This window comes from Perca flavescens, chromosome 1 (assembly GCF_004354835.1).
Source record: "Perca flavescens isolate YP-PL-M2 chromosome 1, PFLA_1.0, whole genome shotgun sequence".
Lineage (NCBI taxonomy): Eukaryota > Metazoa > Chordata > Actinopteri > Perciformes > Percidae > Perca > Perca flavescens.
Genome location: NC_041331.1, coordinates 23,469,895 through 23,483,040, shown reverse-complemented (window position 1 = coordinate 23,483,040; position 13,146 = coordinate 23,469,895). Strand labels below are relative to the sequence as shown.

Here is a 13,146-nt window from a genome sequence, read left to right as displayed (position 1 = left end):
CTATATGTCTGCCAGCTCTTGGTAATTCCTCTCGCACACACTCATACACACAGACAAACACCATGCCAGTACTGCCTTGGGAGCAGGCTGGAGACCGTGGTGAGCAGTCTGGGCAGATTGTCTGCTGTACTTTGTGGCTAACCTCTAACACATTTATGTGTTGGACAAAGCTTTCACCCTGGCCTGCTAACTGCAAGCAGCATGCCAAATAATACTAAAACGTGTGTAAACAACACTGATTCTATATTCATGACAAGTCGGAATAGTAGTAGTAATGGTGGCAATAACATGAAGAAGAAAAACAATGAATGCATTTAAGGTGCAGCTTTTCTAGGAAGCCGAGCTCGCAGCAGTAATGAGGTGCAGAGGGACTCTTCTTGGTCTCACTATCCGTTCAAGGACGGATTCAAGAAGCTCTTATTATCTCCTGGCCAGACCTCAACTCCCCCATGTTGGCTGTGGCCTTAATGGGAAATGCTGTGAATGATCTAATGTCCCTCTTCGTTCATATTTGTGACAGTGGAACAACTGAGTATTTCTCTACTGGCTTTGGAGGCCAGAAGGAGCTGAAGCCACAGGGTACAGACTTGACTGTTGTTAGTTACAGTTCATACTAGGGGTGAAACGGTACACAAAATTCACGGTTCGGTATGTAACTCCTCGCGGTTTGATGTGTTTTCCGTAACGGGGGAAGAAAATTTAAAAAAGTGCAGAAAATGTCATATCATTTATTCTGAAAAGTATGAACATTCCACAGTAAGAGGCTGCCTGAGCGCTCTGGGGAGAAGAACTTGTCTTTGAGTCTGTTTTTGTTTTGTTCCGTTAATCGACACATTCAGGTGATGCCGTCGTAAATTAAATGTTTAAATTGTTTCTACAGAGAACAAAATTTGGCTAGCTGGCTCAACCGCAACCAAGAAAATGATAGCTCAGCGCTGGCTCCCGCCCCACTCGCTTTGTATAAAAAACAGGTTGGTGTACTTCCTGGTCATAGTTATGCTCGAGCTCTCTACAGCAAGGATTAACAAAGCCAAGTCATCAACTATAGAACTATGGAAAAACGCAGCAGCACAAGTATCAGTCCTGATGACCACAACACCACAAGAATTAGTGGAGAGTGACTAGGCAAGGTGTGATTTTAGTTTTTTGTATGTTGGTTTGTTTTGTTTTCCTTGAGACCACAAAGGGTGGGGGGTGGGAGAAGGTTTTGGTTCTTGTTCGAGTGCATTTATTTGTTCTGTATGTTGTATGTTAAAAATAATAAAAAATTGATCATAAAAAAGTGTTTCTACAGACAGACCTGACTTCAGAACAATGTTAATGGCATAAGGTATAAAACAAGTCCCTGTCCATTGAGCTTCGCTAACCGGGCTAAGTCGACTAGCATGCTACAGGTGACGGACAACAGCTAGTGCGCTGCCAAAACTTTCTGTGTAAAACTCAGAATTTCTGTTCCATGTGTGCGAATACTAGACATAAATAGACTATTTTGATGTTTGGGTCACAGGGCATACCAAACCAATGTTGCATACCGATCTGAACGTCCTGTATCGAAACGGTTTGGGGCGACCGTTACAGCCCTAGTTTCATACAGTAGAAAAAGTTTGTTTTTGGTTAATGATCACCTCTGTGGTGCATATCATTTAAGGCACATGTGTCACACTACACGTTTCTTATTCTTCTTTCTTAAGAAGCGCCATTAACTTCTTCTTTGAAAACAGAAACCAATTCCAAACTCACACAGAATATGAGAAGTATTAAAAGTGATCCTTGCATTATTATACAAAATATTTGCTGACAATGTTTTGTTGTTGCGTCTTTCCCATGTGTAAGTTTTGAGTTGCACTCTATCCTCGCTCCACTAGAAAAGAAAACCTGATAGGAATTGAGAAACTGGTAATGTTAATAAGCCTTAGGCCGGTTACACACTGCCTGCGTGGCGTGAGCGTGGCGTTTCTGTTGCGTGACAGCTGCGTAGCGGCTGCGTGGATTTTTCTGTCTTTACACACCAGAAACGTGTCTGACGCGGCGCTGCTGCTGCTAGCCTTGTCTGGACACATGTATGTTTCCCATTGATAAAATGAAATACCATGTTAAACATAAATGTATACTGATTTTATTACAGCAAAGACAATGTCGGCAAAATAGGCTACAGGATATTTCGTTCTGTATTGACAGGTGCAATATTTGAAAATCTATTTTTTTTTTTATTACATTTATATCTGCATTTATATCAAAACCTAGAGAGTTTCAAACATCAACATGTCATTTATTAATATATATTTGTGTCTAAACGACATATAAACATCTTTTCCTATTCTTTTTAGCCTGGAAACGCTTCCAACACATTTGTGTGTCGCATGAAAAATAGGCATCAGTTCTATTTCTAGCAGGCACGCGTTTTCGGCACAACTCAAGCCGCGCCTGAGACGCGCGTGTCACGCAGCAAGGCAGTGTGTAAGCTCTACATGGGAGCCAAAATATAAAAGGACACGCCACGCAGCTGACACGCTTGCGCGACGCATCCAGTGTGTAATCGGCCTTATTCTACAAGTAAAATGTCGGTCAGAGTCCACATGTTTCAATGTCAGAAACAGAAAGGGGATTACAGCGTTCAATAAATTGAATAAATAGAAAAGTTTTTATTTGAAAAATAGATCATGAGTTTTGCTTGGAAGGCTAAAATGGTAGATTGGTCTCTAAAGAGAGTATGAATTGTGTGTGTGTGTGTGTGTGTGTGTGTGTTTGTGTGTGTGTGTGTGATGACGTGCATGTGATGCTTAAATACGTCCAAGGCAGTCATGCAGTGCTGTGATTTGACATTATAATGATGAATTGATTTTCTGGCTTTTTGGAATCTGACACTCTGACGCAAACGCTTTAGCTGAAAATACCTCAATTTAATCTCAGACGTGCTTCATAGAGACAGGTATAATTTGTGTCTGTCCCTGCGTTGTTTTTCCATCAGCCTAAGATTCTGCGTCCAGCACTGCTTCCTGGAGAGGAGTTTGTTTCAGAGGGATTGCGAGTGCTTCTGGACCCTGACGGCAGGGAGGAGGCTACTGGGGGCCTCCTGGGGGGCCCTCACATCCTGCCAGCAGAGGGAGCCCTCTTTCTCACCACATACCGCATCATTTTCAAAGGCACCCCCCATGATCCATTGGGTAAATATTGAACCACAGCAACACTAGCTTTTAAGTCGCAATTAAGTGAAATATTAAGTTTTTTTTTTTTTATTTGTTAGCTAATTTCCAAAGTTAATAATAAATATGCTTTTAAATAAATTACAGTTCATTTTCATTTTACGCACAATGCCTCTTCCTTGGACAGCAGTGCATTTTTAGTTACGTCATTGCATAACATGATTATTTTCTAATTATTATTATTTTCTGTCTAATAAGTGGGTGTAATATATTGAAACCAAACCATCTTTTTCCGCTCAAATAGCAGCAGACTACCCTGGTAAATCATACTCATCACTGTAATGATCTTTCTAACCCATTTGAGTTTGGTTTGAGTTAGGTGGGGCACCCTGGTTCATGTCCTGTCATCTGACCTTTGTTGCATGTCTTTTCTTATCTCTCTCCTCCCTCATTCCAGTCAACTATGCAACAAAAGCATTCTTAGCAGGCGGTTGAGTGTGTTGTGCCAGTAAGATACTGCATTAATCATCTCAGTAACATGATGCTGATCTTGGTTCCTGTGTGTGTCCAGTGGGGGAGCAGGCAGTGATCAGAGCTTTCCCAGTGTCCACATTGACCAAAGAGAAGAAGATCAGCATTCAGAACCAGCTGCAGCAGAACATGCAGGAAGGCCTGCAGCTCCGCTCCGCATTATTTCAGGTAAAGGCTAAAACACACTACACTCTCATGTAAGTCTAGTGTAGACACAAGCTACCAGAGATCTTAAATAGATGGGTGGACACGGTGCAGTGTGTTTTAGTCAATGTGGCTTTCCTGAGATTATGGATTAAATTATAGAAACAACCCATAGCAGCGAAGATGTAGCATCATCAGTGGTTCTGTTTATCAGATATTAAATTTACGTTATTATATCAACTTAATGCCTTTTCTTAATTCATTGTTTAATTCATTGTTCCCTACATTTATAGATGGCCTTAAAACGTGTTCCTTGTGTTGTTAGATAATCAGTTTCACTGATATCTTTTACAGTTGATAAAGGTGGCTTTTGATGAGGAGGTGAGCTCAGAGATGGTGGAGATCTTCAGGAAGCACCTCCAGAGGATCCGTTACCCACAGTCCATCTTCAGCTCCTTTGCTTTTGCAGCAGGACAAACAGCACCTCAGCCAATACTTATAAAACCAAAAGAGAGGAACACTGGCTTCAGGTTTGTGGTGCAGCTTTACAACAAGCTCTGGACTGACTGCTTATTGTAAACAAATTTGCCAAAAATCACTAAATTGTGATTCGATGTGTAATCTGAAATTAGTGTAGGTAAATACTCAGCAGTTTGTTTCTCCTGTGGAAATGTTGGGGAAAAGAAACTGTTTTGATGCTGAAACCGCACACAGTAAATTATGCTGCTGTCTGCCCTGCACTCTCCATAGAACACTGTCCAAAACTATTGTCAAGGGAGCAAAGAAGGCCGGAAAGATCACCATGGGCCGTGGCAGCCAGACCACACTGAAGAAGAACGACAGAGGCAACAGGATGACCTGGCATGAAGATGATGACATTTCAAGTGAGACAAATGACCACGGGATTGAGAACAACAGACTGAAGAAAATGTTAAAAGAGTTGTTCAAAAATGTAATTCACCTTTGTGTGTTTGTGTGTTTCAGTATCAGATGACGGTGAGCCGCCACCCAGCAGCACTTTGCGAGCATCAGAGAAGTCCACCATGGAGCAGCTGGTGGAGCAGTCCTGTTTCCGTGACTACCAGCGTCTGGGCCTGGGCACCATCACCGCCAGTTCATCTCGAGCCAAGTCAGGCGAGCAGTTCAGGATCACAGCCGTGAACAGACTCTACTCCCTCTGCCGCAGGTACACACCTCACATGCTGGATACCTGCTAAAGTAAAATTATTCTATCTGCAACAGTGCAAATAAATGCCTCAAAAAAGTCCAGAAACCTGCTGATCTGTGCTGATTCCACTACTATCAGCACAGCTGTGCTGAGCACATTAGTTTCCAGAATTTGTAGCCCTGCCGGAAGCTTTGTAAGCCTCAATGTCTCAAAAGGCCAGAGGGAGGGGGGGGGGGGAGTCCTTTACCTGGCAGACAGATGTTTGACGTATCAATTGAGACAGCAAGATTTAAATTCCGCCTGTTATACAAAAAAACACACACTGTGACTTTATTAGTGATAAACCATCTATTTCTTAATATTTGTGTTTGAGATTTCTATTCTGTCTCTGTCCATCAGTTACCCAGGGCTGTTGGTGGTTCCTCAGGCAGTACAGGACAGCAGTTTACACAAAGTGGCCCGCTGCTACAGACACAACCGTCTGCCTGTTGTGTGTTGGAAACATCCTCGCACTAAAGCCGTGCTGCTCCGCTCAGGAGGCTTCCACGGCAAGAGTGTGGTGGGATTGTTCAAGTCCCAGAATCCCTCCTCAACAGGTGTGCATTAACAGCAGCATAAAGTTGTTTGTTTTATATGCACAGCTGTTCTATCTTTCTTTATGTTTAACGTGTTCCCTTAGCTAACTGACCTCCAGGATTAACAGCTAACTAAAGCTAACTATTTAACAATTTCTTTGTTTGTGGAATTGAAGTTTATCTGTTTACATAATTTATATCACTTGTGCAGCTTTGCCTCTCAAACCTTTTGATGGGTAGCCTATAAAACACTTGACCTCTAATTCAAGCTGATTTTAAAATGATTTTTTTCTGTCTAAATTACATGTTTGTGTTTTGCCTTTAGCTCCTGCCTCATCCTCAGATTCATCCAGTAGTCTTGAACAAGAGAAGTACCTGCAAGCCATCCTCAGCTCCATCCCTGTTTACTTCAAAATGAACGGAAACAACACCCTGTCCAACCGCTCCCTCATCGGCCTCTCACCAGGTACACTGATCATAAGATAAGATCGTATTTTTATTTATTCTGGGATGCTGAACACCACACTTCCCTCTGCTACTTGACTATTTTGATCTGCCTCTGGGATAATTTGGATATTTCTAGATTATAGACCCTTAATATCTACATTATAGTTACATTGTTGTGACTTTTGAGGTTTAAGACCTCTGAGAAAGCAATTGGCAACAAGACAATTTGACTTCTGAAAACAGGAAAGGCACAGGTTTAAGTAAAACAACTAAGCCATAACATTGAGCCTGCAAGCACAGTAGCAGGAATCTGAAACAAGAACACTTACTGTAAATGGAATGCAGCCGTCAATGTTATCAATTACTCCTTTATTTGACAAGTCAAAGTGTTGGATATGAGAGAGGGCAGAAGACTTTGTTGGCCTGAGGTTGCCATCATAAAATCTAAGATTTGCCAGTGTTTCTGGTGAACACTATCACCGTTTAAATATCTACGACTTTGATGCTGACACGAACAGTATTTATTTTCATGTCAAAAACTATGGTTGCACTTTACTTGAAGGTATCTAAATAAGAGTGACATGACACTGTCATGAACGTGTAATAAACATTATAAGCAAGTCATAAACATTTATGACATAACACTTCTTTTAGTAAGTGTCATTCGGTTTTTGTCATGACAAGTTATGGTTATGGTTAAAGTTAAGGCCTTTTTATAGTTGTGCGTCGGCTCCACGCAGAGCTCTCGCCGTAGTCTTAAAAAGTAGCCTGATGTTTATACTTGTGCGCTGGTGTGTGTGTCGAGCCGCGTGTGTGTGTGTGGGGAGTGTGTGGTAGAGAGAAGTGAGAGAGTGCCGGCGATTACCTTCGGAGCACGGAGCGAGTAGCAACTCTAGAGTCATAGTAGAGAAACAAAGTGTCTCGTCTGTGCTTTCTAACCACAGTGGGAAATATGCAGTAGGAAAAGTTAACCCTCTCCTTGATTTCATGTTGTTTATGGAGAAGGAGAACCAGGAAATGAGTCGGGAGAAATGCAACGTTACCAAGCCACGGCCGAGCTGTGTGTCCATGACAGTGTCCTGTCACTCTGTAGATACCTTCAAGTAAAGTGTTACCAAAACTATTAATGACTTCCATATGACATGAACACCGCTTTACTCTAACATGACTATAATTATACTTCTATACAGTAATTTCAACCTAACAGTTGGATTGCTGAAGTCTGCAGGGAGCCAGTAAAGCAGTGCCTGAACTCTGGGATTGTTAGTTCCCTCAAACCAAACCTACGTCACCTGACTGCCCGTGCTCCTACCTGACCTGTATTTGCTGATGCGATGGCCTCGGCTCTGCCGTGGGAAAAATTTAGTTTGTTTGCAAGGGACAAGAGGCCACGTAGAGTTCATTTCTTCTGATAAAAAGAAAAATTGCAGATTTGCACTCTGTATTTTTGTCCACTCCAGCTCTGTTTTTTCTCTGGCATCATGCAATCACTCTCTTCCCTTTTGTGTTTGCTCTGGTCCGCAGCTATTTTTCACCTACTTATCTGTGTGTGTGTGTGTGTGTGTGTGTGTGTGTGTGTGTGTGTGTGTGTGTGTGTGTGTGTGTGTGTGTGTGTGTGTGTGTGTGTGTGTGTGTGTGTGTGTGTGTGTGTGTGTGTGTGTGTGTGTGTGAGAGAGAGAGAGAGAGACTGTGGGAGAAATACTGTATCTGATAATTGGTAACATTTGGAAGGACATTTGTACAATAAAAGGTTATGTAAGAATCACAGGACAACCTGGGGTCACTGTCCAGCACATCCATCTCCTCTGACTTCACCCCCTCCTGCCTGTATCCTGAACATACTGGACAACATACAGTACACTGTACTGGACTGAAGCTGTGTCCAGGATGCCCATATGCAGGCGCACACACACTAATTTACTCATTTAAATCTAGTGTTTAGAGTGCTCAGATCAGATTAATGGCTCTTAATTAATGCTCAATCTGAAGTGTCACACAGTGTTTTCAAACTACAAAATTCATAATAAATCATTGAAATCGATTTTGTTTTCTCTTCTAGATGAAGGGAGTGCACATTTGTCGTCTTGTCTTGTTTAGGATTTGGTGCAAACACTTGTGTGAAAAAAATACCTTCCTGAACGAGTCTCCTAACTAGACAGTTGTTGTAACGTCCTGTGTATTGTGTGAATGTTTTGTCTTCAGGCAGTGACAGGAGGACATCCAGGATGTCAAAGATGGCTCCTGTCCATTTAGACCTCCCATTCTCAAACAGCTTTACCAGAGGAGGTGAGTGTTGTACTCTGTTTTCTACTCAGCATGTCCACATGTGTCTTCCTGCTGCCAGGTGAAATATGAAACACCCTAATCTGTAGTTATGAGTGTTTAAGCATCATCTAGACCAGGGGTTTTTAACGTTTTTTGAGTTAAGGAACCCTTAACTGAAAGAGAGATGGAGCAGGGCCCCCTACTATATATATTGTATAAAATGAAGTTGCATATTAAACTGGGTCTACAATAACGTGTAGGGTGGCCTAAAGCCTTTAGACTAATAAATGATTGAAAACTAATGTTGGCATTATTTTATAAATCATATTTTAATGTTACACATGCTGTACATGTGGCACAGTGAATCCTTAGGATGAACTGTATCTGTGGATTGTCTTAGGGACTACCTTAGCTTATGTTGGATCTATGTTGAGACTTTTTAATTTTCAAAAAAAAATTAACAATAATTTGGAAGCCCCCCTTCATTGACTCTGAGGACCCCATTTTGAAGATCCCTGATCTAGACTCCTAAAGAAAGGTTATAAGACAGGTGATTTTAGAAAATTGCATTTATGAGAATACAATACTTTCAAAGTTAAGTGCAAATGTTAATAGTGATATTCATTTTGTTAATACATATCTAAAAATAACTTTCTACCATGAATATAATGCCTGAATGTGAGCAAAAATATATTTATGAAATGCTGCAGTACGAGGATTGTAAAGTATTGGAGATAAAGAGTAAGACAAAATAATAGACTAAATAAACAAAATACAAACACAGGTCATATTTTCGATAAACCGTAAACAGATGCTGAAAATAATTTGTTTGTGATATGATCTGAAGCTAATAGCTGTATACGTGTACAGTATACACTTGAATTATCTGACATGTTTGTGAAGTTTAAGGATTTATATCTCCTAACAGAAACTTGCTTCCACCTTTAGGTTTCTCGTGACCTGTAGTGTTTCTGGAAAATGAGCATTACTGTAAATGTAATGTCACGGATTAAAACTTGATGTTCTTGTAAAATGACCATCATGACTGTATTGACTGGAATGTAAACTCTTCAGAGGAAACGATTAGTAAGTGTTTTATCTCAGCCAGATGTGCTTGGTGCCAGCGCATGTCTGAGGTGTTAGTCAGATGAATGTGACTAGACTCAGCACTAAAAAGGATGACACCCCACTTCTGATTACTTAAAACATTCTAACTTTTTATCCACACAACTGCAACACTGTCCGGTAATAATAAAACAATTTAAACAAATTGTTTTGCCTCCTTTTAGCCAGATTTCCTCAGAAAGTTTAGATAACCAAGGTCAGAAAATGTGATATTGTAGAGATATTTATTCTAAAACACTAGTTTTGTCTAGTGACAACAGTTCAACTCCAGTTCAACTAAACGCATACAATTATAATATCATTTTTTAATCATATTAATAATGCAGATGGAGGCATTAAAAAACTGTATTTGAAATGAAAAGAGATTTAGCAACATAGCAAAGATCCCAACAGGCTAGCAAGGTGATGGCACTGATGTGGCTGATGTTGCAAATGAATGATGAAAATTGTCATACAATTTCTAATGAGAAGGGTGCAGTTACTAGCCTGTAGTGATTTTACAGACTACCATGATGCAAAGCTCAACTACGTGACACCTGTTAATAATATAGTAATATATATATATAGTAAATCATAATATATGGAAAATAACAATCATAGAAAATAATGGAGTAATCGAAAATTAAAGGTATTGTGTTAATTTGTAACTATTATTAATTAGAAGATTAGAATTGTTAATTAAGAATTGCTTTTTTGTTACACTATTTTATTCAGGTATTACAGTGTAGCTCTCTAAACAGCTAGTTCAGTGTTGTATTGTGCTAATTCCTTGTCATTGAAATTTCTGTATAATAAAGTTTAATTTACATTTAATTTTCCCCACCACAGTCCTAGTTATGGCTTGTGTAAATCCCTTTTTTTTTTTTTTTTTTTTTTATGCCTGCTTACTGTAAGACGCAGACAGTTTTCCCATGCTAAACTCTGCAAATTGTGGTAACTTTAGTAAATCCAGTGGAATACATGGTCAACCTCTGTTAACATGTCCCTACCCAAGGAGAGAACAAATTACGCCTGTTCCATATACAGACATCACAGGTTTCTGGAGCAGAATGTGTCACATCTGTTCCTGATAAACTGGCACAAAATACTTTGTTTTCACATCATCAATCATAACCATGGACCAACATATTCATGCATGCTTTGACAATCATTCTCTGTTACTTTGTGTATCAGTCCGATCTTTGACCCTCAACTCTTCATTTGCATGTTTCTGTGGTCTGAAATGGTTAGTAGGCTAGGTGGTGATGTCCATATGATGTTGACATGATTTATTTTTTTCATGCCCCTCTCCCTGCCCTCATCTTCTCTCTCTACCTCCTGTACAAACAACCACCCAGTGCTTGAGTACAGAGATAAACTATTCACTCACTCAAACCAAAAACCTGCCAGTAAGGAGAGAATCCACCATCAAGGTAATAGTCAAACTGTCTCTTTCCCCTGCCAGTCCTCTTAAAGCATTCCTTATCTTTCTAACGCATCCTCTAAGCCTCATCCTTTTTTCTCTTTCTAACCTACACAAGTGCTATAAAACCAGGTCATGTACTACACTGCACTGCACTGCAAACCTCTTAGAAAGACCTTATGAGACATAGTACTAATCATGGCTGACTTTTCATATGCTCCTCTGGGAGCTGTGGTTTTTCACAAACCAAAGTGGCTGCTCTAATGTGGCCTTTCCATTGTTAATGTGTTGGCTCAGCAAGGCTAACTGTGGTCAGTTACAAGCCGGGTCTAGACTGAGGAGGAAAGGAAGCTGTTTGTAAATGTGACTGAAAGCAAATAGGATTCAGTTAATATTTAAAAACAAAACAAACATATAAATGCTCTGATATAGTGGGCTGTTATTGTCGGTTTATCTCATATCAGGTCCAAACAGCCACAGTCATATTAATAATGTGGACATTAGTAATGTCCATAGGCGCCGATTTCGGTGGGTAGGCGTACCGATCAGATTTCGTCATGAGTCATTTTGTACCCACCACTTTTTTTGAAAACCTCTAGCTCAATTTAGTTAAAAAAAAAAAACATTATTATTATATGTGTTCGTAACCCATATAATTCTTGAGCGACTGATTACAACAAATCCACAACACTCTATCCCCACAGGGCAGGCACAGACACAGCCGTTGTGCTGCTACGCCTCTCTGCTCACAACGCTGCCTGTCGGGACATTCTAAAATTTCTAACGTGGTTTAATGTACCTCAACAACGATCAATGAGCACCAAATTTCATGGCCATATCTTGTCATGAACACTTAAGCCTGTCTAAAAAACTAAACCGAAATCCAACGATTATAGAAGTTATCTGAAATTAACGTTTTCTTCTTCATTGGTGCCTATGGCAAGAAATGAGCTTAATGTGGTTTAATGTACCTAAACGGTGGTCAATGATCACCAAATTTCTCTCTCATATTGCTCCTCATAACCACTGAAAACTGTCAAAAACCCAAACCAGAAATTTGGTGATGATTGATCGTTGTTTAGGTACATGAAACCACGTTAAGATTTTTCATGTTAGGACTTATAAAGCCCATGAGAACCGCGGAGAGTTAACCCACAGCCGGTCCGCTGCCGTGCTGAAAATGTGAAGCAGAAACGCTAAATGTCAGATAACGTTCATAATAATAGGACTTTGGGTTAGATGTTTTGACAGTTTTCAGTGGTTATGAGGAGCAATATTAGAGAGAAATTTGGTAATCATTGATCATTGTTTAGGTACATTAAACCATGTTTTTATTCATTAGTAAGCTACAGGACAGCGTCTTTCAAAAAAAATGAATACGTCTCTGTCCCCAGCACATTTCAAACCAAACTGACGCCCATGATGGTGTAGCGTCAGGTATTAACAGTTACGTTATTGATCACACCTGTGAGAAGTGTGAAAACTCTATTTAATGTAAGAGGCTGCCTGCCCTGAGAACAAAAGTCAACATTAGTAGCAGTTTGACAGCTGTTCATTTGCAACTCAAAAGGGCTGAAAGTAATCACTGTGAAAAATCATGTCCTTCCTGAAATGATTCATGCAGTTTGAAAGGTATTGCATGCTGGTTTTCAGAGAAATGTGCTTCTTTTAGACTTGTTGACTTGCAAAGAAATTCCAACAACTTCTGCTTCTAATATCTCGACACACATGATTTACAGAAGCGACTGCTTTGTTAGTGAAGTTAAAGAACGAAGGTCTTTTACATAATCCCCGTTTTACTGCTCTGCATGTAAACGTAGTCCGCATGTCATGTGTTGTTCATCATTCAGTCTTAGTTTGTTTGACAGCATGTGTACATCAGTGGCATTCGAACAGGCCAGCTCCTGCGTGTGTGACTTTTGTTTGTATCTGTGTGTTTGCAGGCATGTGGGCTAGCCTGCGTTCCAGCAACAGACTCAGCCATCACCCGTTGACAGCAGACGTGGGTGCCAGACTAGCAGGGAAGGATCTGGCGCCTCCTGCAGGTAGCACCAGTCTGCAGGCGCAGCTCCTGAAACAGCAAGCTGCCCTCTACGTCTTTGGAGAAAAGTCCCATTTAAGGGTGAGAATGAAAAGAAAGCTGCTCTCTGGGTGCTGAGGGGACGTTTTGTTTTAAATTGTTGTAAATCTACACTCAGTGTCAACTTCGTCAGGTCTATTGAAATCCAATACAACTGTTCATTAAGTCTACTTACTTTATGATGCCTTTAATGTTAAAGGTTTTTTTTGACACTGTCATCGAGGTGTTAAATAAAAAAATCTGTTTTAGCATTGAGGTCGTAGTTA

General features: G+C 40.4%; 1 protein-coding gene across 4 annotated transcripts in view; it reads left to right on the top strand.

Annotated features, from left to right (window-relative positions):
- Positions 1-13,146, top strand: part of sbf2 (SET binding factor 2) — a 124,801-nt gene that overhangs the window by 95,178 nt on the left and 16,477 nt on the right. For 3 of the 4 annotated variants that reach the window (XM_028578602.1, XM_028578594.1, XM_028578576.1), the window contains 10 exons: positions 2,969-3,164; positions 3,715-3,842; positions 4,173-4,348; positions 4,569-4,702; positions 4,803-5,004; positions 5,386-5,582; positions 5,887-6,027; positions 8,211-8,294; positions 10,736-10,810; positions 12,744-12,922. In XM_028578602.1, the coding sequence (XP_028434403.1) occupies positions 2,969-3,164; positions 3,715-3,842; positions 4,173-4,348; positions 4,569-4,702; positions 4,803-5,004; positions 5,386-5,582; positions 5,887-6,027; positions 8,211-8,294; positions 10,736-10,810; positions 12,744-12,922 (1,512 nt within the window). The remainder of the gene's footprint in view (positions 1-2,968; positions 3,165-3,714; positions 3,843-4,172; positions 4,349-4,568; positions 4,703-4,802; positions 5,005-5,385; positions 5,583-5,886; positions 6,028-8,210; positions 8,295-10,735; positions 10,811-12,743; positions 12,923-13,146) is intronic. The other variant, XM_028578586.1, reaches the window with a different exon arrangement.